Source organism: Lathyrus oleraceus, chromosome 2 (assembly GCF_024323335.1).
Source record: "Lathyrus oleraceus cultivar Zhongwan6 chromosome 2, CAAS_Psat_ZW6_1.0, whole genome shotgun sequence".
In the NCBI taxonomy this organism is placed as follows: Eukaryota; Viridiplantae; Streptophyta; class Magnoliopsida; order Fabales; family Fabaceae; genus Lathyrus; species Lathyrus oleraceus.
This window is the reverse complement of record NC_066580.1, coordinates 348,013,607-348,040,734: the sequence shown is the minus strand read 5'-3', so window position 1 is coordinate 348,040,734 and position 27,128 is coordinate 348,013,607. Positions and strand designations below refer to the sequence as shown.

The 27,128-nt window shown below is 36.8% G+C and overlaps 2 protein-coding genes and 1 long non-coding RNA gene across 3 annotated transcripts; 1 reads left to right on the top strand and 2 right to left on the bottom strand.

Moving 5' to 3' along the window:
* The first annotated feature begins 5,744 nt into the window (after nt 1-5,744).
* On the top strand, nt 5,745-6,068 carry LOC127123216 (uncharacterized mitochondrial protein AtMg00820-like). Its single transcript, XM_051053458.1, has one exon. The coding sequence runs from the start codon at nt 5,745-5,747 to the stop codon at nt 6,066-6,068; it is 324 nt and encodes a 107-aa protein (XP_050909415.1).
* Nucleotides 6,069-10,502: 4,434 nt separating this feature from the next.
* Nucleotides 10,503-14,611, bottom strand: LOC127119450 (uncharacterized). Its single transcript, XM_051049680.1, has 4 exons — nt 14,420-14,611; nt 14,176-14,308; nt 12,668-12,961; nt 10,503-10,860 (listed from the first exon to the last, which is right to left on the bottom strand). The coding sequence occupies exons 1-4, from the start codon at nt 14,518-14,520 to the stop codon at nt 10,741-10,743; spliced, it is 648 nt and encodes a 215-aa protein (XP_050905637.1). The 5' UTR covers nt 14,521-14,611; the 3' UTR covers nt 10,503-10,740.
* LOC127119451 (uncharacterized) lies at nt 11,479-12,661 on the bottom strand. The gene is made up of 2 exons (XR_007802829.1): nt 12,267-12,661; nt 11,479-12,175 (listed from the first exon to the last, which is right to left on the bottom strand). It is a non-coding gene; the product is annotated as an uncharacterized LOC127119451 (long non-coding RNA).
* Nucleotides 14,612-27,128: the final 12,517 nt, after the last annotated feature.

Below are 27,128 nucleotides of genomic sequence, written 5' to 3'. Positions count from 1 at the left end.
GTTGGGTTTGGGTGGCGTGTTGATGCAGAATAAGCAGGTTATAGCTTATGCTTCAAGACAGCTGAGGATTCATGAGAGGAATTATCCGACGCACGATTTAGAGTTGGCGGCTGTGGTGTTTGTTCTGAAGTTATGGAGACATTACTTGTATGGGTCAAGATTTGAAGTTTTCAGTGACCATAAAAGTTTAAAGTATTTGTTTGATCAGAAAGAGCTGAATATGAGACAGAGGAGATGGTTAGAGTTTCTGAAGGATTATGACTTTGGGTTGAATTACCATCCGGGTAAAGCAAATGTAGTGGCTGATGCGTTGAGTCGGAAATCATTGCATATGTCTATGCTAATGGTTAAGGAGTTGGATTTAATTGAACAGTTTAGAGATTTGAGTTTGGTGTGTGAGAGTACTCACAATAGTGTTAAATTGGGAATGTTGAAGTTAACAAGTGGTATTCTGGATGAGATCAGAGAGGGTCAGAAATCTGATGTGCTTTTGGTTGATAAGTTGACTCTGGTGAATCAAGGTCAAGGTGGTGAATTCAGAGTTGATGAAATGGTGTTTTGAAATTTGGTAATCGGGTGTGTATTCCGGATGTTGCCGAGCTTAAGAAGAGTATTCTTGAAGAAGGACATCGTAGTGGCCTGAGTATTCATCCTGGAGCTACGAAGATGTATCATGATTTGAAAAAGTTATTTTGGTGGCCGGGAATGAAGAAAGAAATTGCAAGTTTTGTTTATTCCTGTTTGACTTGTCAGAAGTCAAAGATTGAGCATCAGAAGCCGTCTGGGCTAATGCAACCGTTGGCTATTCCAGAGTGGAAGTGGGATAGTATCAGTATGGATTTTGTTTCTGGGTTACCGAGGACAAGTAAGAATTTTGAAGCTATTTGGGTGATTGTGGATAGATTGACGAAGTCGGCTCGTTTCATTCCGATCAGAATGGATTATCCGTTAGAGAAATTGGCTGAGTTGTATATTGAGAAGATTGTAAGTCTGCATGGTATTCCGTCGAGTATTGTTTCGGACAGAGATCCTAGATTTACATCGAAATTCTGGGAAGGTTTGCAGAAGGCTTTGGGAACTAAACTGAGATTGAGCTCTGCATATCATCCGCAGACTGATGGTCAGACTGAGAGGACGATTCAGTCACTAGAGGATCTTTTGAGAGCTTGCGTTTTGGAAAAGGGAGGTGCTTGGGATTGTTATTTACCTTTGATTGAGTTTACCTACAACAATAGTTTTCATTCGAGCACTGGTGTGGCGCCGTTTGAAGCTTTGTATGGTAGGAGATGTCGGACACCTTTGTGTTGGTATGAGTCCGGTGAGAGTGCTGTAGTTGGACCGGAGATTGTTCAACAAACTACGGAAAAGATTAAGATGATTCAGGAGAAGATGAGAATTGCTCAGAGTCGTCAGAAGAGTTATCATGATAAGAGGAGGAAGTCACTTGAGTTCCGAGAGGGAGATCACGTGTTTCTTCGTGTTACTCCGATAACTGGGGTTGGTCGAGCTTTGAAGTCAAAGAAGTTGACACCTCGATTTATTGGTCCTTATCAGATTTTGGAGAGGATAGGAGAGGTAGCCTATCGTATCGCTTTACCGCCGTCACTTGCGAATTTGCATGAGGTTTTTCATGTGTCTCAGTTGAGGAGGTATATTCATGATCCGTCGCATGTGATCCAAGTAGATGATGTACAGGTGAGAGATAACCTGACTGTTGAAACATCGCCTATGAGGATTGAGGATCGAGAGTTGAAGCAGTTGCGGGGTAAAGAGATTGCCTTAGTGAAGGTAGCTTGGGGAGGACCAGCAGGTGGCAATGTGACTTGGGAGCTGGAGAGTCAGATGAAAGAGTCCTATCCAGAGTTATTTGCTTGAGGTATGTTTTCGAGGAAGAAAACTCTTTTAGTGGGGGAGAGTTGTAACACCCCAAATAAAGAAAAAAGAATTATTTAATTAAGTTGATAATATAATTATTAATTTAATTAAATAAATTGGATTATTGGATTATTATTATTATTATTATTATTTTGGAATAATAATAATTGGAATATATATATAAGTGGGAATAAAGAAAAGGGTTTCATTCTTAACAAAGAAATTTCACGTGAAACTCAGAGAAGCTGCAGAGAAGAGGAAAAAGGGCAAAGAGCCGAAAAGCACGGTTGAGGAGCGGAAAAGCTAAAGCTTAGAGAATTGCCGGATTATCTCAGGTAAGGGGGTTTATCGTCGGTTAATGGGTATTATAGATTAACATGTCATGGGTAGTGATGAGCCGTTGATTTAACCCTAATTGGGACTGTATATGCTGAAATTGACGTTGGATAAACCGTGGTAAAAACTGCAAATTGAATTGATAGTTGTGTGAGTCGTAAATGTTAGACTATAGCACGGATCACAATTAAAAACTTGATTCGGCACTACTAAATTAAAGACAAATTAGGTTTTCTTAGAAAGGGTTTTAGATGCGGAAGCGGTCGGAAAACCTGATCTGCGTGAAGCTGACGGAACTTGGAATAACTCAGAAAAATCTGAGTCTGCGCGCGAGCGGTCGACCATAGGGTCGGCGTGCGCTGACCCGTGGGGCATGCGCCGACTGCATGCGTCGACGCAAGGCATTTTGGCGCCGACCCGTGAGTTAAGCGTCGACCCCATGCGTCGACGCAAGGGGTCTTTGCGCCGACTCCCTCCAGTTGAGCAGAGCCTTTGCGCCGACCGCGAACTTTGAGCTGACCCCTACGGTCGACTCAAAGCCTTCAATTTTGTTCGTAGACGTGCATGATGGTTTTTTTTGTCAGCAGCGAAACTTGATAACACTGTTGCAGTGTGGAAAATAGTTGATTTTTATGTTGTAAATGCAATTGGTAGTTGCCTTATTGCAGTTAAATTGATGAATAAAAATTGTTGGGTTTGTGTTGCGAAATGTTGATGCAATTATGTTGAAAAGTTAAATTCTAAGTTGTGTTGAAAAATACTGAGTTGTAGGCTGATGAGCCAAAGTTGATTTTAAGTTGCTTTGTTGAAAAATACTGAGTTGTAGGCTGATGAGCCAAAGTTGATTTAAGTTGTTTTGTTGAAAAGCTGTTGTGTTGCTGTTGCTATTATGTTGTTAAAGTTTCAAGTCGTACATGTCATATACATCCATATGCATTAAGTCGGAGCTTCGTCTCACACCACGTTGGCCTGGATTGGCAAAAATATGGGGCTTTTGCTCACACCACGTTGGCCTGGATTGGCAAAATTTTAAGTTGAAAGTTGAAGGCTTATGCCTTGATGCCCACTAAACTGGCAATGATTTTAAGTTGGGAGTTTTACTCCAAATGGTACCACATGCATGAAGAGTCGAGTCTCATTGAGTTGCATTTTATGTTGTTATTGAGTTGCCTTTACGTTGTGTTTGAATATGATAATTGAGTTGACTGTGCCGTTGCCTAATGCATGATATAATTAGGGTGATTAACGTGTAGAATTACTTAACATAACATGATAAATTATAATATTTGTTATATCGATTGAGGAACTCACCCTTACAGCTATATTTTTCAGGTAACGAGCAGTGAGTCGAATAGAAGCTAGTGCTTGGAGTCTAGTGTGGTTAGAGGGTCATGCTCTGATAGATGTAACATCGGGACGGGATGTTTGAATTGTTGAATAAATGTTAATTTTGATGAATTACAGATGTTGAAATATTTTATCCGCTGCGTATTGTTAAAGAAGTTTTATGTTGAATAAAATTGAGCATGACTGATTTTATATTGACTTTTGTGAAGAAGTTGTTATGTGACACCCTTGAGATGCATGATTACTCTGATATGTATGATTTAATTGTTGTTGTTTTATAATTAAATATTTGGGGTATTTTAGAAGGGTGTTACAGTGGTCATGGCAACTTTAGAGGTGAAAGAAAGAGATTTGACAAGAGCAAGGAGCAATGCTACAAGTGTCTACGGTTTAGTCATTTTGCGAAATAATGCAACGCGAACAAGAAGAAATCTCAAGGGGATGAAGGAAAGGTTGCAAGGCAAGGTTGCAAGGCAAGAGTTTGATGAACAAAATACACTCTTGGTCATGATCACAGAAGCGAATTGTAGCAATTTACAATTGCAGGATAGAAGCTGTAGCAGCTCAAAGAACGCAGAAAAATTGGGCTGCAACCGGTTGAATGATACAGTTGACCGGTTGCATGAAGAGGAAGACGTCATGATGAGTATGAAGGGAGTTCAATGAAGTGAATAGTGGTATTTAGACTCGGGTTGTTCAACTCATATGACGGGAAGAAAGGATTGGTTTGTCAAAAATCAATTGTGTCGTGAAGAACAAAGTAATGTTTGTGGATGACACCATTTTAATGGATGAAGGTATCATTGATTTTTTGATCATGAGAAGGGATGAAGGACATTCCTTGATCAAATATTTCTTGTATAATCCGGGAATTAAATGTAACCTTCTAAGCATTGGCCAATTGCTTGAGAAGGGGTACAAAATTCATATGGAAAACAAGGGGATGCGCATTTTGGATGCAAATGGAGTTTTGGTCCTTAAAGTGCCTATGGATGCCAATAGAACATTCAAGGTTGAGTTGAAGGTTATGGAGCATAGATGTCTTGCTACTGCAAAAAGTATAGAAGAATGGATGTGGCACTATCGTCTTGGGCATCTTAGTTTTAGAGATCTCAAGAATTTGCAAAAGAATGGTATGGTAACTGGGCTGCCATCTATCAACATACCAGCTGAAATGTATGAAGAATATATGCAAGCTAAGCAACATAAGGGAAAATTCAGCAATGATGCATACTGGAGAACCAAGAATCACCCTGAGGTAGTGTATTCAGATGTTTGTGGACCGACTCAAGTAGATTCTATTGGTAGCAATAAATACTTGTCACTTTTATCGATGATTATAGTAAGAAGTGATGGACATACCTAATTAAGAGAAAGGATGAGGTATTCTAAGTGTTCAAGAAGTCCAAATCCAGGGTGGAGAGGCAAAGTGGTCACAAGCTCAAAGTGCTCAAAATGGATGATGGAGACAAATATGTCTCAAATGATTTTGGGAAGTTTTATGATCAAGAAGGCATTGTACGTATACACCACAAAAAAATTGTGTATCCTAATGGAAGAATCGTTCGATTATAAACATGGTGAGAAACATGTTGAAAGGGAAGAACCTGCCGAAGGAGCTATGAGGAGAATCGGTATCCACAACTACCTATTTTTTGAATAGGTGTCCTACTAAGAAGCTGGAAAAAGTAACACCGGAGGAAGCATGGTCGGGGTTCAAGCCAAATCTGAACCATTTGAATTTTTTTGATTTTATTGCATATCGACATGTTCCGGGTCAACTTAGAAAGAAGTTGGATGACAAGGGAGAGCTGATGATTCTTGTTGGATATCACTCCACCGGTGGTTACAAACTGTTTGATTCTATTAACATGAGGATCGTGATTAGTCGGGATGTCGTAATCGATGAAATGAAGCAGCTAAAATAGGGTGTAGCCGATTACCAACAATCTGTAATCGGTTACATGCATGATGTAACGGGTTACCAGCCTGTAACCAGTTACAGGTTTTAAATTTTGGATTCTGAGGTTGTAAGAAGTACGAAACAACATGTCGTCGAAGCCCATGATGAAGGAAACGTTAGAAGGTCAACAGGGAAAAATGGTTTTCCTCAGAGACTCTAAGATTGTGAGTTGTTTCGTGACAATGAGGTCAATGATGATGGTGATTTTGTTCACTTTGCACTTATGGTCGAATCTGAACCCGTTAATGTGGAAGAGGCTTTCAGTGTTCCAAAGTGGATTTGTGCTATGAAAGAGGAGCTGGAATCCATTGGGAAAAATAGTACTTGGGAGCTTGTTGATCTACCAAAAGCGAAGAAGGAAATTAGTGTGAAATGGGTGTTCAAAGTGAAGGCAAATCCTAAGGGTGAGATAATCAAGCATAAGGCTAGATTAGTGGCTAAGGGATTTTTACAAAGAGAAGGTATAAACTTTGAGGAGGTATTTGCATCGGTTGGTAGGATTGAAATCATTAGGCTTGTTGTTGGTATTTCTCATAACCACAAATGACCTATCTATCAAATGGATGCCAAATTCGTGTTTTTGAATGGACCACTTGAAGATGAGGTATATGTAGGACAACCCCATGGTTTTATAGTGAAAGATCAAGAGATGAAATTCTACAAGTTGAGGAAAGCACTATATGGTTTGAAGAAAGCTCAAAGAGCTTGGAATAAAAGAATTGATGGTTTCCTAAAGGGCATTGGCTTCAAGAAATGTGTATCGGAGCATGGAGTATATGTGAAGATGGATGCTAGGGAAGGAGTAATCATCCTTTATTTATATGTGGATGATTTATTGATCACGGGCAACAATGGCGAGTGCATTTCAAAGTTCAAGAGTGAACTTATGCATGAATTTGAGATAACGGACCTTGGTATCATGACTTATTTTCTTGGCATTGAGTTCCACAAGTCTAAAATGGGTTTGCTCATGCATCAAAGGAGACATGCTCTTAAGATATTGAAAAAGTGTGAAATGGAGCATTGCAATGATGTCATTTGTCCAGATGAACCAATGTTGCAATTATCTAAGAATGAGGATGAGGAAGATGTTGATCCAACTCAATATAGGATGTTGATTGGATCTTTGCGTTACTTGTGCAATACGCGACCGAACTTAGTGTTTAGTGTCGATATTGTTAGTAGATTTATGGAGAGACCGAAGGTATCTTATATGAAAGCAATCAAGAGGATCTTGCGCTATGTCAAAGGTTCTGTTGGTTGCATAGTACTCTTTCCCGCAGCGGATATATTCAGAAAATGCAATTTGCTCGATTTTACCGATTCTAACTGGTGCGGAAATAAGGATGATCAAAAGTCTATAGCTGAATACATCTTTATGTTCGGTGCAACACCAATCTCTTGATGTTCGAAGAAGGAACCAATAGTTGCACTATCATCTTGTGAGGTTAAATATATTGTCACATTGTTATGCGTGTGCATGGCTTATGAGTCTATTGGAGGAGTTGAGCAGCAGTTAGGGTGAGATTATCACATTATTAGTTGACAACGTTTTCACGATTAATCTTTATAAGAACCCAATTGCACATGGGAGGAACAAACACATAGAAATGAGGTTCCACTATTTGAGGGAACTAGTTGGTGAAGGGAGGTTACGATTGGGATACTACAGAAGCGAGGACCAAGTTGCTGATTTGTTGACAAATGGAGTCACAAATGATGTTTTCAAGAGGTTGAAGATGATCATGGGGAGGGTAGACTTACAACACTTGAATTAAGGTGGTGTGTTGAAGTTTGAGTGATAATCCAAGTGCAAATATGTAGTTCAATAGCAGAGAAGTCTGGTTTTCGAAGGCGTAACCGGTTATCAAAATTGGTGGAACCGGTTACCATTGGAACTGAATTAATTCGGGAATTAATTAGTTTCAGGTGTAACCGGTTATCCACTTTGGCGTAATCGGTTACGAGCCTGAGTTTTTATTTTTTCTGTTATTGTACTTGGTCAAAGTGTATCCCAATCATTACGTAATCTCTATATAAATATGTAGGGTGCACTCTCACCATAGTTCATGAAATATTTCATTCTCACACTCAATTTTTTCTCTCTCTCTCTCTCTCTCTCCCTCCCTCTCTCCTCTCTCTCTCTCTCACACACACACACACTCACACGCACACACACACAATATTCTCCTCTTTCACTCTCCACACGACAAACTTACTCATTCCAAGTTTCACCAACTTTGTTATTGTTTGTTCTAACACATTTGACCCGTCATTTTTCACTGATCAAACAAAGGTTTTCAACCCACCCTCTACTTTGTCCACCCCGTTGCTTCCCATCTTATTTTTTTTCCGGATTTTAAGCAGATAAATATATCTATTTGTCACCTCTAATTGATATTCAATTGCAAATATAATATTGAAGTATTTTATTCACTCACTTGTACTCTGTTGGGAATTATAGCCAACACAATATTAAATAAAAAAATATATTTTTGTCCTCACACATTCTCACTTTTTCTCCAAACAAATCTCTAATTTGAACAATTCTACATCAAAATATCCTCCCATTAATTCCAATTATGCTCTATAGTATGTACCAAACAATAGCTGCCCTAAAAATGGCCCACATATTTATATGCTGTGTAGCACTCTTAGTTGAGGCTGCAAATTCTATACAACCTTAATGGTACATAAATAATTATTTAAATAGGAAAAAAGAAGGGCATATGCATAAGAATTAAGAACTATAGCATATAGATTACAAACAGAAGCTGGTTCTTTTGAATGTGAGTTTTGATAGGGGGAATATATATATTTATATACTCTCTAACACCGATACATCTGGAAAAAAATGTGTCAGCGTCGAATACCAACAATAATATTTCTGATTTCTTTTAATTTTTTTTCTTCAAAAAACGTGTTGTGTCTAGTGTCCGTATCTGTCTTTTACGGTTTATATGTATACAGCACATCAAACAGATTAATACTTCTTTTCCATAAGGCCAAAGCATAAAGAACATTTTACTGTCTTATCCATTATGCATATGAATCTTCCTGTAATCAAAAACCAAAAGTAATTTTTGTTGGAGAATCTAATGCTTTTTACTGTAATAGCTTCCCCTTCAAGTTACATGGATAACTGTTTTGTTCATAGCATCAACTGATATATATTACTCTACATAAGTTGCTTTAGGCATTGATGCCATTGCCTATGGCACACATGTTTGAGGTGTGGAATATTGCAATATGTATTGATATTTCATATTTGACAGTGATTTATACCTAAAGACATCAATACAAAATCAATCCATTTGAGAGTTGTAAGGTTGAGGGAATGAAGCATGTTGCCTTATGCTGATTTGCTCATTCAAGAGAAGTTTTTTTTTTGGACTTTATGTCCATGATTGATTAAATACTAAGCAATTTTATATGAAATTTGTGTTTTATTTTGTGTAGAAAATAACAAAAACACACCTCCAGGTGAATCGATTCATATTGTCCAAAATTTTAATTCATAGAATTGTGTGAATCAAATCACAGTCAAAAATCCTAAAATAATATTTTGAGCAGATGAACCCTAATTTAGATGAAGACCTAATTTATGGTGTTAATGTATACTTGGTCTATTCTATTCTATTCACTATAGTGAACAGTTCAAGTGAGCTATAACATCTAACAGAACTAATCATCCTTCAACCTATGACATACATCAGAAAATTTAAGATTTCACAACTGTTGAAAACATTGAGTATAAATCTTTATTCTTGGAATTCATATATTTTCTCTAAAGCTAAAAACACATCCAAACATTAAGCTTCATAACAATTTTGTATAAAGCATGTAGTATAATTTGAAAGCTGCATGAATAAAGGAGGTTACTAAAACTAAAAGTAAAAGCATTGGTATACATTTTCCTAATCAATATACCATATAATTGTTACCATCAAATCAAACAGTTGAGAATGTTTTTTTGGAAAAGAATCTACATGGAAGATATTATATGGAAATGAAAGATGGCAAACACATATAAGAAGTGGGGGCTAAAAATTATCTCATAAGTTTCTGAATTTTGTTGATTTGTTATGAAAAAAGTTAATCTTTTTGTATCTAAAGCTAGAGGACTGACAGTAGAGAGTGATATACCATTGCTTTTGTTTATAAGCATGGATTCTTTATATGGAATAAAATAATGTATCAAGCTTCACACTTTAATTTTGTGCAGGAATCTTTACTATATGTTGCACATTTTGATTTTGGCTTTTCTGCATGCCTAAAGAAGCTTCTGTAGAATTGTGTATCCTCTGCATTTGAAGTTGGCATGTGAAAGATAGGTTACCGCACATAGCTCAAAATTCGACAAGTTTAAACTGTGGCTAAAAAGAATCTCAGAAAATATTTGTCACGGTTGAACCATGACCAAATATGACACATGTTTGATTTTCCACGCTTAAGTTAACCTACATAGGACCTTTAGAAACTTAAGACAGCTCTGAATATCAGATATCAAATGTGTAAACATAATCATCTAAAGAGACATACTAATATAGTACTATGCATCATAATAAACCAAATATAGGTTAAAGATTTTCCACCTTGTTGTGAATCTCACACCTTTTATGGATTCGTACACTACAACTTTGTTAAGTGCTTCCCTACAGTTAAATGTGATTAATAATATTGTTCTGTCTTGGACTGGAATAATTAACACAAGAATGTAACATGTGTCATAGTCATAATTGGTCATTAGGAACTCCATTGCATGATTCTATACAAAGGAACAGAACATGTAGATTGATTTTGGGTGTAAAAGCTCCTAATCTAAATATGCTTACAGTACTAAAGTTCCACTTGGGAACATCATTCTCTAATAAGCTTCTTTCAGTTTTACTTAATGTTTTATTTTGAGGTAAGTATCTGGTTAATTAACTATGTAATCATTAAGATACTGATGTTTAAAATATTCAATTAGACATATTGATTGAGAAAAAGGATTCTCCATTGCATATGTAGAATTATGGTAATAACAGTAACACTACATTTCATGTCAGTATTATACAACATTTGAAACACTACAAAAAAAATGAATACTTTGGAGGCTGTTGCTGAATCTCAACATTTCCTATTACAATCAAATATCATACATTGTAATTAAAAAAAAAAATGGAAGGAAAAAAAAGTTTAAGTGTGGAAGAAATCTCATCAGAAAGTCTTGTATTTCAAAACCGAGAGTTTGGTTGACCCCTTCCGGCTACTACATAACCTGACATAGCGGCGGCCCTCTTTTTTTTCAGGTATACAAATGACCCGCTAATGAGCAACAAGAATATCACAATACCCTGTATAAAGATTCCCATAAAATGTTTCATGTTAACATAAAACCTCTTTTATGGTTAAACAAGTAAACTGCAATGTAACGAAGAACTAATGAGATGACAGCAGCAGTAAAATCTCGAGCATTTCAGGGTACATTGATATCAGGATGTGCGGTTGAAGTATTTTCATTTGCAATTTTTTTTTAAAATTTGCGGTGGAAATTAAAGCCCCTCAGAGACATATCACTGAGAACTAGTCCTAATAACACCAACAAACTATCGAATGAGTATCATAAAGTAGTATGCTAGATCACAGAACAAGGACAATATACTGTATCCAATCTCCTTATGACATCGAAGGAGGAAGGATAGCTTCTGAAATGAGATGAAGATTAAAACAAAGGTTTAGAGATTTTGGACATCCTTAGAGATTTGAATATCTAACACCGTCAGTGTAGTCAAGATCCAGTGTTGGATTGTAAGATTGTAAGATCTTGCGTGCTAAGGATGCCTAAAAGTGCTACAATCAGAGAAAGATCGTTTTCGACACCAGCATGATCAAGATCGAGATTTTTGAAGCAAGATCGTAAAAAAAACGTGTCGGGCCTTTTATTTTTGTTTGTATTATGATTTTCATGTTGTTGTGTGTGTGTGTGTGTGTGTGTGTGTGTGTGTGTGTGTGAAATTACCCTTTTTCCCTTCGGTAGGATCTTACATGTCGTGCTAAAGATTCGAGTTTTACGATCTTTCACAAGTTGACCAATCCTACATTGGACACTGTGTTTGGATCAGTTATGTTTGATTTTCTCACATCCTCTATAACTTTAAGACTTAGTTTAGAGAAGTGGGAAATCATAGAGTTAGTGCATCGGGTAGTGGCACCATGCTTCCTTAATCCTTATTAAATGATAATGTTGCACCTAACTTATGAACATGACTGACATTTTGCAAGCTTTTTGCGAGAATTACCTTAGTGCTTAAGAGCCATGACCACATGGAAAAACTAAGTTTATGCAGATTCATGCAGCTTGGGATCTAAATAATAGAACTTTCCTTTGTTTCTTCAAACTCTACCAACAAATATCCTCCCATTGACAAATGCTGATAAGTGAGAGTTTTTCCATCAGCTCAGCTCAAAAGATAGTGGCCATTATTTGTTTATAAGAGTAGTCAATAGCAGCGCTATCCCGCTACAGCGGAGCAGATCAGAGGCTGACCGCTACGGGAAAAGCCTTAGCGGTGCAGAACACAATAGCGGCCGCTATAGAGTAATTAGCAGATAGCAGGGGCAGAGCAGTTCTCGGCCCGAAGTGGTTTCTGTTCTGCTATCCTTTCCCCTCTGAAAAACCGAAACAAACACCAAAATTTAAAACGTATCAAGGATAATTTTGGATTTTTCAATCAAATTTGAGTTGAGACTCAACCCTAACCTTCCTTCACTGACGTTTTTGTACTTCAACTATTCAAAACAAAAATCAAAAGTTCTTCCCTTTGCACTTTGATCCAAAAAATGATCAAATAGTGGTCATCCTGCTATACGCTATCCTATTTTTAGGGTCAGCGGCTCCGCGCCGCTATCAGGGATTGACTACTCTGATTTATATATGCATATATAAATCATCACACCCGTGGTTTGCCATTAGACATTCTTCCTTGCGATTAAGAACCAAACACTAAATAGCGACTGACATCACAAGTTAATCCTCTAAGATGGACACATTAGTTCAAAAGAATGCGCAACCAAATATTCAATATACAATATGCTTTCTCCATTTGATTAAGTTCAGAAGCTAAATATAACAATAAATCTGAGCTAGTAACTGAAAATTACCTCAAAACCAAGCACCGATAACTTCTCTTCAGAATCTGCGGGTATACAGCTTCTATAAGTGACATAAGCCTGTGACTGATTATTTGAAGCCAATGAATCATCCAGTAAAGTTCTATGTGACCGCGAAGTTGTTACGACTCCAGAAACATGTGAAACTTTATGAGATTTTGCAATACTACTAGAGATTTCCAAAGCAGTCCGAGTTTTCTTAGCATCCTTCTTTGAGCCTTTACTCTCTTCACATTTGAATGGAATTCGATACCCTGTCTCACTGCAGCGATATTTCTCATCACCCTACAAACTCCCCCGAGAAAGCTTGTAGTTAACAATAAAGTAAAGAGGCCTATAAATAACAACTAGGCATGTAGGGATGTAGTACAGAGTAAGAAGGACCCAAGCATACATACAATACAACCAAGAGATCCTAAACGTAGACATCATAAAAGGACGTACCAAAAGTCCAGAACCAAACCAGACAGTCTAGCCAGTTGAACTCTGAACCAACATTGTCCATGATTGGTCATTTGAACGATTTAATCGTGGTTTATCCTAGTTTGAGCGGTTCACAATGGTTGAACTATGATCACAAGGACTTGCGGGTCAATGTCCAGACCGGTTTTTAAAACATTGCATAAAAGGTATTCAAATCTTTTAAAAGCTTCACAAAACGCTTATAGGTAGTGGAGACATAAGATTTAACTTTAATCATATTTCATCTACGATCCTAATTAGAGGAATGCCAGGAACACTCTCTCTAACACTCAATCTTTTATTGGGTGAAACTCATGTGGGTCCTACCACTTTATGTGGGACCCATTTTCAAAGTGAGAGACTCGCATGTGTTTCATCCAATAAGAGAGTGTTCCTATCACTCCTCATGTGCACAAATACATAATAACACATAACACATTAGTCCATATATTGGACTCATATCTTTGCATTCATATATGATATATCTTTCCAACCTTCAATTCTCATTACCTAGTTTCAAAATGTTTAATTCTATTAGTCTTCAAAAGTTGTGCAAGCACTTCAAATATTATTGGTAAAGTTTTAAATAAAGGTTCAGAGTCAGGTTAAGGACTGTAATGTGAAAATTAGACCCAGACCCATGCTAGGTGTAAGCGTGGGTGTTGAAGTTGTATTTGTGTTGTTGGAATCCAACATTGCCAGAGTTCCTAGGAATCCAATTGTCACATTCCATTCTTTAACTCGGCTCTGATATCATGTTAAATGAGTTTGGATCTCATCCCAAATGCTATCTCATAGGATGAAATTGTCCAAACACATTTATTTATACATCTAACAGTTCCGGAACCTAGGCAATTTAAGACTCAAACCACAATATCAACCGCAAACGGACATCCATTGAGGCCACATTTGACTGAAAATCTCCGCAATATAAAAAATTCAAACGTGACCAAAATTGTTACTATGACAAACTCAAATCCCTACTTATGTGAATAACTCTAACTATTATTCTTTAAAAAAATGAAAAATGGAAGCACCTTCTCAGAGTAGATGCAGGGAACACAAGGACCAAAAGGAGTACAATCAAAGGTAAAGTTACTTCCTGCGGGCTTTTCTTTCAAACTCATAAGAACTCTGTGCCCAAACCCATGTCCATGTTGAGAATCATCGCTGTTCCCAATTCAAATAAGAAGAAAAAGATTATAAATTTGAAGTAAAAGAGATCAAATCAAATTGAATAGATCATAATCAGGCTAATCAGCGAGAGAGATTAGAGCTTACGTTTGTTGACCTAAAACGTGAAATGGTGTTTCGTGAAATAGAAAATTGGCGAAGAAGATGAACAAGAATGGAAGAAAAAATGGTGAATTTGCTGAATTCATTTAACTTTCCTCAAAGATTTTCACCTCTCTTCTCCAAAACTCTCCAACGCATTCTCTCTGTTTCTTATTTTATTGTTATTTTTTATTTATAAAACACTAAATTTATATGAAACCCATTGTTTATTTAAATTCTATTTTTTACTGTACGAATTAGACTTTTGAATCACTTATTTTTTCTCGAAATTTATGAGAAAACTGTATTAAAAAATCATTTTCAAAAGCGTTTTAAATTATATAAGCCTTCGGAATTAGCTACATATCTCATTTTTCTCATTTTTTTTAAATATTGTTTCAACATAATAATTTTTTTAGGCCAAAGTATATTAAATAAAATCAAAGTATATTAAAGTAAAAAATCACACATGTAAAATTAAAATGTATTAACCATACATAACAGGTTTCAAAAATATATAAATAAACAATACAACCAAACATAAACATGTCTAAACCCTTCGACTTCTCAGCTTGTATTGCAAGGAATCTCGTGCCTCGACAATAATGTCTTCTACGAGGGTCAATTAGGGATTGTCTTCCTCGAAAAATCATGCATTTATGCCTGATCTCGTCATATCCATAATACGCTGACAAACACTGCTTACGTCCTGGGTGTGGTCATTCCTAACCTCAGATACCTCTTAATTAGATGACCTAGGTGGTCTTCTAGGAGTGTCTAGTGTTATAATAGGTGTGACACCCTATAGAGCCATGTCATGTAGCCATCTGCATAAATCCAGTGTACATGAGCTAACACCTTGCCATACTCCTCTGATACAAATGACTCTCGAAATCCTTAAGTATCGCATCAAGATCTCTGCGGCGAACGGTGGGAGGAGCGGACTCTGAGGGGTGTCTCGAAATGATTTGCAAATATCTAAACTGACGCATCACTCGTTCGGGCAAATACTTACACATCAGACTTGGCCCACATATGTCAGTCATCTGGAGTATAACGAAATGAGGTACATCTGACGCGTCTAGCAGTTACCGTCGTATCACTACAATAAATAATGCTTTTAATGACGAAGCTTGCACCTCAAACAATAAAAAACTGAGGTATAAAGTCAAGGCGCGCTATTTTTTATTATTTAAAAAATAAAAAACCATATATTTCCTCGGGTTTTCATAACACCGGGGTGAAAAAATAACTCAGTACAAGTTTTGATTCTCAACTAGATTTTATTTGGTTATAGGTGTAAACAAAATGTCTTAACCCTTCAGTTTTCTATTTAACCAAGGTGTTTAATCATCATATTTTACTATAAAAATACTCGTTAAAACAGTTTTTACCCTAACATTTTCCTGTCCTTGCAATCTATCTCACATAATGATGTTGATGTTGTTGTTGTATTTTTATAATAAAATTCCTATGTTGTCAATCAAAGAAAATATTGAGAAATTTATTGCTTTCATCGGTTGACAACATTGAGAAATTTATTCCTAGAAACAATTATCAATTTCTCTTTCATGTTCTCTGTCATGTGAAAGCATTTGGCATGAAAAACATTTGCTCAAGATAATGAAATCTCTTTGGGATGAATTGCAAGTATAATTTTTTTTTAATCTTATTTGGAACAAATAACTTATAAAAAAATTAGAAAGATATGTTGTTCTCCAAAAATCTTTTGTCAAACTCATGATTTGTTTGAACAATTTATTTTATTATTTTGTGTAAACAATATAAATATTTTAAAACAAGAGTTTTTTTCCTCGATTTTTAACGGAAACCGAGAGGTGTGTTGTTGATTTGTTTGAACAACTTATTTTATTATTCTGTGCAAAAATGTAAATATTGAAGAAAAAAAAGTTTTTCCCCCTCGGTTTTTAATAGAAACTGAGGTATTTGGCGCTTAGGTTGGAACATATTTTATTAAGGTAAAATATAAGTGTGTTTCTTCACCGTCCTTAAACAAATCTTTGTCGTCCATTTAATGAGTATCAACGGCCAAGACACTGCCATGAGTGATTCTCGTGAAACCTAAAAGCCTCATGATAAAAGTTTTCTGAATATTAGTGAATCCACAAGAAACTCAAACATTGTGAAATCATATATGTTTAATCAGAGCATTGTATCAATGTGATAGATTTTGCAATATTAGAAAAAAAATAGGTTTTTAATATGTGGTTGGTGAGAGTATTGTATTTACTTTGCGATGGATTGCAAGTGTAGAAAATTATTTGGGTTTCAATGTTTGTGTTCTTATATAATCATATAACTAGATATTTATTTTATTTATCTAACGTTTTTTTGTTTTATATCAGAAACAAATGAATGCAAAAGTCATAGAAAATATATTACATTCAACATTTGATTTTCCTCAAGATCAATGAAACGAGGATCCCCAACAGTTGCTCTTCTCCAAGAGATTCATAATTTATTCTTTACCGACAACGATGACGATGAAGAACAACATTTTTACTTTAATATTATGTGCAAACAATATAATATTCTATGTAAACAATATAGTTTGTAAACAAATTAATTTATTAATATTTTATGTAAACAATGTAATGAGTATATATATATATATATATATATATATATATATATATATATATATATATATATATATATATATATATATATATATATCTTACCCTTCGATTTTGTTATAAAATCGAGAGGTATATGGTGTTAGTTTGGAAAATATAAAAAATCTATTGATGGGGTTCGAATCCATGACTATTTAAACTAACCCCTCAGTTATTTTTAAACCAATGGGTAAAGCTCTAACTTTTCATGTCACCCTTTGTTACTTCGGCATTATAACCGAGGTGAAATATATTTTGCGTCCAACATGACATGGATTATTTGTAGTAGTGTATGGGCAGAAAGACAATGTCATCTGCTACATGACAGTCAAGATACACCTAGAAGGGCTCTATATTTAGATTTTCTCTGATTGAGGCAAAAGGGGCAGCATGTGGCCAATCCTCAATGTAGTCAGGCACGGGTTTTCAACTGGAGATGCGAGGAAAATGGGAGGTGATTCATCCTTAAAATGGTTCAGATAAAATATTAATAACAAGTACAAAAAAAATCTGAAAATATCGATAACAGTAAATTACCGTAAGCAGTGTGCAGATTTATGTCATCTACTTTGTCTTCCAAAGACAACCCTCCCCCAACTCCGAGTACATGTAGACCAAACAAGCAGGCCCCAAATTATACTCGTGTGTTGGTTCTTGTGTTGGCAACAATTTTGGTAAAACCTAGAGTGTTCACAAGTTGTCACATGTGTTGTCTTAACATAAGATATCATGTACCTGCAGGATGTTTAAAATATGATTATGCAGGATTTTACTAAGATGTCAGAACCGATGTCATGACATCTGTATATAGAACATTCAGTTTGAATGTTATGTATTATGTGATTGTGTTTTTAATGTTAATCTGTGTATGATTGATGAGATGATTGAACACGCTATCAATCAGTAATTACAACTAGATTGACTTATTTTCCAAATAAATATAATCAACTGTCATGAGAAGATATGAATGGAAAATAGTGTTAGGGTTTTATGATGTCCAAGCCCAGCCAATTGCTTATATATAAAGGACATGGAAAACCTGGTTTTATACATTAGAAATAACAAACGAAATATTGAGAGAGAATAAGGGTTTAAGTCTTGTGTGGTCGTGTGAATGGTAAGCCATTCAATTCATCCATAGATGATTGAATTGGTCTGATTTTTGAGTTATAATTTGTCCACTCTAAGCTTTGAAGCATGAGTGTGTGTTTACTTGATTGAAGCTTTTAAGTAAGATCAAGTATGTGTCTTTGAAGAGTGTCTTCTTTTCATTGTAATTCTTGTTTTATATCACTGATGTGATTGAGGGGGAGTGAGTAGGATCTCATATCTAAGAGTTCTTAGGTAGAAGCCACACGGGTAGAGATTAGGTGAAAAGACTGTAACTTGAAGTTGTTTATTGAGAGTCTTTGAACTGATTCTGTTTAGTGGATTTCCTTCCTGGCTTGGCAGCCCCCAGACGTATGTGAGTCTGCACCGAACTGGGTTAACAATTGCTTGTGTCTCTTGCATTACTGTTCTTTATCTTTTATCCTGCTTGTATTGTTCAGATATTAGTGTCGTGACATTACCTTCGACATCTCATATCTGATACCAGAATTTCAATTGGTATCAGATCAGGCATCCTGCTCTGGTTCTGGGTGAGATCTAAGGACGTTACTTTCTGGTACTATGGATAGAGAAAGAGGATCTGTTCACAGACCACCTATTCTGGATGGATCCAACTATGACTACTAGAAACCTCTAATGGTAGCCTTCCTAAAATCTCTGGATAATAAGGCTTGGAAGGTTGTTTTAACAGGCTGGGAACATCCAGTTATTACTAAGGATGGAGAAGCTACAACTGATAAGAAGGTTGAGGAACAATGGACCAAGGAGGAGGATGATCTATCCCTTGGGAACTCTAAAGCATTGAATGCTATATTCAATGGAGTAGATAAGAATATCTTCAGATTGGTAAACAACTGTGAGGTGGCTAAAGATTCTTGGAACATTCTCAAAACCACTCATGAAGGCACCTCTAGAGTGAAGATGTCTAGACTGCAGCTGCTCACTACCAAGTTTGAAAATTTAAGGATGAAAGAAGATGAAAATATTCATGAATTTCATATGAATATCCTTGAAATTTCTAATGCCTCAGGAGTCATGGGTGAGAAGATGTCAGATGAAAAACTAGTAAGGAAAATACTCAAGTCACTTCCTAAGATATTTGCCATGAAAGTGACAGCCATAGAAGAGTCTCAAGACATTTCCAATATGAGAGTTGATGAGCTAATTGGATCCCTTCAAACATTTGAGATGGGAATGTGTGATGAACCTGAAAAGAAAGTTAAAAGCATAGCCTTCATGTCAAACAATAAGGAGAAAGAGGAGGAAAGTGGTCAAGATATTGATGAAGATCTGGCAAATGATGTAGCATTGCTGGGAAGACAGTTCAACAAACTTCTGAAAAAGATGGATGTAAGGTCTAAGGCTAATGTTAAGAACATCTCATCTGACATCAGTAAATCCAACAATGTTGGAAGAAGAACAAGATCAGATGAAAATCCCAAAGAAGGAAAAGGAGTTCAGTGCCATGAATGTGATGGGTATGGACACATTAGAACTGAATGTGGAACCTACCTCAAGAAACAGAAGAAGAGTTTTGCTGCTACTTGGTCTGATGAAAGTGAAATAGATGAGTCTGCAAATCTTATGACTGCCATGACTGGAAGATGGGGGTCTGATGAAGACTCAAGTGATGATGAAGTGACCTTTGATGAGTTAGCCACTACCTACAGAAAGTTGTGTCACAGAAGTGAAGAAGTGTGTCAACAAGTTGAAAGTCAGGAGAAAGTGATAGCACAACTGAAGAATGAGAAGGAAGAACATTTGGAAACCATCTCTAAGTTAAAAACTGAAGCCGTATTCTTGAATTCTAAACTTGATGAGATGACAAAGTATGTCAGAATGCTAAACAATGGAACTGACACCTTAGACAAAATTCTCCAGACTGGACAAATGACAGGAGACAAGTTTGGCATTGGGTTCAATGAATATAAACCTGAGTGCAGTCACACTGGTAGCAAACCTAAATCCAAACCTAAGTGCAGTCATACTGGTAGAAAACCAGAGATGTCACATCATATGTCACAACATCATAAAGGAAGACAACAGAAAGGGAAACACCAAAGATGGAGATGTCATTACTGTGGAAAATTTGGCCACATAAAACCATTCTGCTATAAGTTGTATGGCTATCCTAGTCCTTCTCATCATCAACCTAGACCCTAACATCACATACCTATCAACAGAAAACAATGGGTTCCTAGGACTGGTGTTACAAACCTGATAGCTCACACTTACTTCAGAGTTTCAGCCAAAGAATACTGGTATTTTGACAGTGGGTGCTCCAGACATAAGACTGGAAACAAAAACCTGCTAACTGGCCTTCATCCTCATGCCACCAGCTATGTAACCTTTGGTTATGGATCAAAGGGTGAAATCAAGGGTATTGGTAAGCTTAACTGCCATGAAGTTCCTAATCTTGACAATGTCCTACTTGTTAAGGGAATGACTGCAAACCTAATAAGCATCAGTCAAATGTGTGACCAAGTTCTAAATGTAAACTTCATTAAAACTGAATGTCTAATTACTAATATAGAAAATGAAGTGATCATGAAAGGAGTCAGTTCTAAGGACAACTGCTACATGTGGAGTTCTCAAGAAACTGGTTATTCTTCAATGTGTACTCTAGCTAAAGAAGAAGTGAAGATATGGCATCAAAGATTAGGCCATCTGCATCTTAAAGGTATGAAGAGGATTATATCTATTGAAGCTGTTAGAGGAATTCCCAACTTGAAGATTGATGAAGGAAGAATTTGTGGAGAATGTCAGATTGGAAAATAGACAAAGATGTCACATCAGAAGCTCAGACATGACACCACTTCCAGAGTGCTGGAACTTCTCCTTATGGATTTGATGGGTCCCATGCAGGTGGAAATTCTTGGTGGGAAGAAGTATGCTTAAGGAGTGGTGGATGACTTCTCCAGATACACCTGGGTCAATTTTATAAGAGAAAAATCTGATGTATTTGAAGTTTTCAAAGATCTTTGTCTAAGACTTCAAAGAGAAAAAGAAAGTCAAGTTATCAAAATCAGAAGTGATCATGGGAAGGAATTTGAGAATAACAAATTTGCTGAATTCTGTTCATCAGAAGGAATTAGTCATGAGTTCTCATCTCCCATTACTCCACAGCAAAATGGTGTGGTAGAAAGGAAAAATAGAACTCTCCAATAATCAGCCAGAGCTATGATTCATGCCAAGAAATTGCCCTACCACTTTTGGGTTGAAGCTATGAACACAGCCTGCTATGTTCACAACAGAGTAACCTTGAAGAAAGGGACTCCTACTACCTTATATGAAGTATGGAAAGGGAGAAGACCTATAGTCAAATACTTCCATGTGTTTGGTAGTAAATATTATATCTTGACTGATCGTGAACAAAGAAGGAAGATGGATCCCAAAAATGAGGAAGGAATATTTTTGGGCTACTCAACAAACAACAGAGCATCTGGAGTCTTTAATTCCAGAACAAAAGTAATGATGGAATCTATCAATGTTGTGGTTGATGATCAATAGACTGATGTCACTGACGATGTTGAGACATCTCTAAATGATGCCCCAACTGATTTACCAAACAAAAATAATGAGAGTGAACCTCCTCAAGCTAAACCTGAAGCTGACAAAATCAACAAGGGACTCTCCATCAGAGTTCAGAAGGATCATCCCAAAGATCTCATTATAGGAGACCCAAATAAAGGGGTCACAACTAGATCAAGGGAAGTGATCTCACATGGCTATTTTGTGTCCAAGATTGAGCCTAGGAATGTCAAGGAAGCCTTGACTGATGAGTTCTGGATCAATGCCATGCATGAGGAGTTAGGCCAATTCAAGAGGAATGAAGTATGGGAACTGGTTCCAAGACCAGAAGGAATAAATGTCATAGGAACAAAATGGGTGTATAAGAATAAATCTGATGAACAAGGGGTGGTTACTAAAAATAAAGCAAGATTAGTAGCACAAGGATATACTCAAGTTGAAGGAGTTGATTTTAATGAAACATTTTCCCATGTAGCTTGCCTTGAGTCCATTAGACTATTGCTTGGAGTGGCATGTATTCTGAAGTTTAAACTGTTCCAAATGGATGTAAAAAGTGCCTTATTGAATGGCTATTTAAATGAGGAAGTATATGTTGAACAACCTAAAGGATTCACAGATCTTCCAAAGCATGTGTACAAGTTGAGGAAAGCCCTCTATGGTTTGAAACAAGCTCCTAGGGCTTGGTATGAGAGACTCACAGTGTTCCACACTAACAATGGATACATGAAGGGAGGTATTGACAAGACCCTATTTGTTAAGAATGAAGGAGGAAAACTCATGGTGGCTCAAATATATGTGAATGATATTGTGTTTGGTGGGATGTCAGATCAGATGGTCGAACATTTTGTTAAACAAATGTAGTCTGAGTTTGAAATGAGCCTTGTTGGAGAGCTGACCTATCTTCTTGGGCTACAAGTCAAGTAGATGGAAGATTCTATCTTTCTATCTCAAAGCAAATATGCCAAAAACATTGTTAAGAAGTTTTGCATGGAGAATGCAAGTCATAAAAGGACACCTGCTCCTACATATCTGAAAGTCTCCAAAGATGAAAATGGTGTTAATGTAGATCAAAGTCTATACAGAAGCATGATAGGAAGTCTGCTATATCTCACAGCAAGCAGACCTGACATTGCTTTTGCTGTAGGTGTTTGTGCTAGGTATCAAGCTGAACCAAAAGTCAGTCACATAAACCAAGTGAAGAGGATACTAAAATACGTCAATAGCACCAGTGACTATGGGATGTTGTATACTCATGGTTCTGGATCTATGCTGACTGGATATTGTGATGCTGACTGGGCTGGAAGTGCTGATGATAGGAAAAGCACACCAGGAGGATGTTTCTTCTTGGGGAACAACTTAATATCATGGTTTAGTAAGAAACAAAATTGTGTGTCCCTATCCACTGCTGAAGTTGAATACATAGCAGTTGGGAGTAGTTGTTCTCAACTGGTTTGGATGAAACAAATGTTGACTGAATACAATGTCACACGAGATGTCATGGCATTGTACTGTGACAACCTGAGTGCTATAAATATTTTTAAGAATTCTATTCAGCACAGCAGGACAAAGCACATTGATATTCGTCATCACTTTATTAGAGAACTAGTGGAAGAGAAAATCATAGCCCTGGAGCATGTTCCTACTGAAATGCAATTAGCTGACATATTTACAAAGGCTTTGGATGCTAATCAATTTGAATGTTTAAGAGGGAAATTAGGGATTTGTATCCATGAGAATTTATAGCAATTAATTTGGAGTGGAAAAGGTAATAAAAATATTGTTTGCCCACTTAAAAAAAAGTGTCCCATTTATGGTAAATCATTACCTAGTATTGGAACTACCATCTATAGCATTCTCACACGCAACCTTAGCTCAACCAATTCCATCTTCCTCAAACTTTATCGACCATTTATGCTAGGGCAACGAAAATTCTTTCACAAGCTCAACAAGATGTCACGACATCCTCCATCTTCTAGTTCAAAACCTGCGCACGAAGCAAGAACAGCATCCATGGATTTTCTTCATGAGGACATTTTGGAAGTGATTCCCCTATCAGTCATCCCAGGCGACGCACCTGGTCCATCCTCCACTACTGGACATACTCAAGGTAACAGTTCTGATAACCCTACCTCTAAAGATGACATGCATCATACTGATTGTGTCATTAGAAATTTGGTCACGAGGATCCTAAATGAAGGACACTCAGTCAAGGGAGTTTTGACTCCTCTATCTAGAAGGGATCCCTCCCCTGAGGTGGAACCTCACAATGAGAAAGATGATGATTCATCTAGGTCAGAGAAAGATATTGCTGCAGAAGGACTGTATTCTTTAGGGCAAACCCTGCCTAGTAGGAAATCTGTAGATGCTTCTCAAAAGCATGACTCTGGTAAGAAGGTGATTGACTTGGAAGAAGAAAGCTCAGATGATGAAGATGACAGCTTGCTTCATCACTTGAAGCCAAGTGTTACAAAGAGAATGAAGACCAGAAAAGGGAGGTCTGTGGCTAAGATGATGACAACCAAAACTAGTAAGAAGGCTACTGTTGTAGGCCCTTCAAAGTCATGGAGTAAAGTGGAGGTAAAGAAGAGAAAGGTAAGATAAAGTTTTGATTCAGAGGATGATGTTGAAGAAGATGTCCCAGACATCTCTTCTATCAAAAGGTCTACTGTTAGAAAATCTCCTGCTAAGGTTGTTGCTGTATATTTGGATAACATTTCCTTCCATCTGGAAGATGGTGCAGCCAAGTGGAAATTTGTAATCCAAAGGAGAGTAGCTGTGGAAAGAGAACTGGGAAAGGATGCTGTGGAAGTTAAGGAGGTTATGGATTTGTTCAAGTCTGCTGGTTTAATGAAAATAGTTAGTGGGTTACCTCAATGTTTTGAAGGTCTTGTTAAAGAGTTTGTGGTGAACATCCTTGAGGATATTGCTAACAAGAACATCAAAGAGTTTTGTAAGGTGTTTGTTAGAGGAAAGTGTGTGAAGTTTTCTCCTACTATGATCAATAAGTTCCTAGGAAGAGGAATAGAAGGTGTTGTTGAATTAGAGGCCACAAACAATGAGGTATGTAGGACAATAACTGTTGGATAGGTCAAGGAGTGGCCAAGCAAAAAGCATCTCTCTGCTGGTAAATTAACTGTGAAATATGCTATCTTGCATAAGATAGGGTCAACAAACTGGGTACCAACAAACCATATCTCTACAATCCCTAATGATCTTGGAAGGATCATATTTCTATTGGAACCAAGATTAATTTTGATTATGGAAGGTTCATGTTTGAACAAATTGTCAAACATGCTTCCACAAGTGCAGTGAAGCTGCCCATTGCTTTTCCCTCAATAATTTGTGGGATAATCCTAAGCCAGAACCTGGTATTTTAAGCACAAGTGATATCCCTAGTAGAAGAAAACCTCCATTGTCAGTTCATTACAAGTTATTTGAAGGCAGTCATGTCAATGACATTGTCATGACATCTGCTATGAAGAAGCCAACCTCTCAAGGTGGCCTGATTGCTGAACTGAAAGAGACCTGTAAGGAATTGGAGACTGGGATTAGGGTGGCTAAAGCTAGGAAAGAAGCTCTGGAGGTTCTGATTAATAGCTTGGATCAAGGAGACATGGATAATGTTAGTCAAGCCTAGGACACAAATGCCCACACCTCAAGTGAGAGGTCTGAATCTCAAGATAAATCAACTGGAAGTTCTGGATCTGAAGCTGATGAAGATGCTAGCTCCTCAGACTGAGTTGTGGTGAAGATGGTCCCCCTGTTATAATGATGTGCTGTTCTGGATGCATTGTTGTTTGTTGTTTGATGTTTTTTTGGCAGTCTTGTTTGATGCCATGATGTAATTTTTGGGTTCTCTTTGTGATTTCTCTGGATTTCTTTTTATCTCAGCTCATATAGCTGTGTATAATTATGGTTCTGTAACACCTGACAATATGTTTTAACATTTTATATGTTATAACATTCTATGTGACATTCTCTGTTGGACTAATTGACATTTATTTTGTCTAATTGGTCTCTTTGGTCTATTTTGACTAAAAAGGGGGAGAAGTTAATATGTGGAGAGCTGTAGTTAATATGTGATGACAACTGATATGTGGAGAGTTGCAGTTAATATGTGATGACAGCTGATGTCCTGTGTTGTACAGGTGATGTTGAAGGAGATGTCTGATGGGGTGATGGATGTTACAGGTGTTGTTGAAGGAGATGTCTGTGTTGAACATACTTAGGGGGAGAAGAAGCTCATGTGTGTTTAATGTGTGTTTACTAGTTGCTGTTATAGCTAGTAAATGTGTGGTTATTACTTCTGTTGCTGCTTAACTGCTGATATGTTTTTTTTACTCTTGTGAACAAATGGACTGATATATGTTTTAGCCAAAATTTGCCAAAGGAGGAGTTTGTTGGTTCTTGTGTTGGCAAAATTTTTGGTAAAACCTAGAGTGTTCACAAGTTATCACATGTGTTGTCTTGGCATAAGATATCATGCACCTGCAGGATGTTTAAAATATGATTATGCAGGATTTTACTAAGATGTCAGAACTGATGTCATGACATCTGTATACGGAATATTCAGTCTGAATGTTATGTATTATGTGATTGCATTTTTAATGCTAATTTGTGTATGATTAATGAGATGATTGAACACGCTATCAATCAGTAATTACAACTAGATTGACTTATTTTCCAAAGAGATATAATCAAATGTCATGAGAAGATATGATTGGAAAATAGTGTTAGGTTTTTATGATGTCCAAGCCCAGCCAATTGCTTATATATAAAGGACATGGAAAACCTGGTTTTATACACAAGAAATAACGAACGAAATATTGAGAGAGAATAAGGGTTTAAGTCTTGTGTGGTCGTGTGAATTGTAAGCCATTCAATTCATCCATAGATGATTGAATTGGTCTGATTTTTGAGTTGTAATTTTTCCACTCTAAGCTTTGAAGCATGAGTGTGTGTTTACTTGATTGAAGCTTTTAAGTAAGATCAAGTATGTGTCTTTGAAGAATGTCTTCTTTTTATTGTAATTCTTGTTTTATATCACTGCTGTGATTGAGGGGGAGTGAGTAGGATCTCATATCTACGAGTTCTTAGGTAGAAGTCACACGATTAGAGATTAGGTGAAAAGACTGTAACTTGAAGTTGTTTATTGAGAGTCTTTGAACTGATTCTGTTTAGTGGATTTCCTTCCTGGCTTGGTAGCCCCCCAGACGTAGGTGAGTTTGCACTAAACTGGGTTAACAATTGCTTGTGTCTCTTGCATTACTGTTCTTTATCTTTTATCCTGTTTGTATTGTTCAGATATTAGTGTCGTGACATTACCTTCGACATCTCATACCTGATACCAGAATTGCATCGTGAATCATCGTCAAGTCGATTAAGAATCTAAGATAGATCTCATTGACGTAGGTTGCAATTTTTTTCACAAACATGGA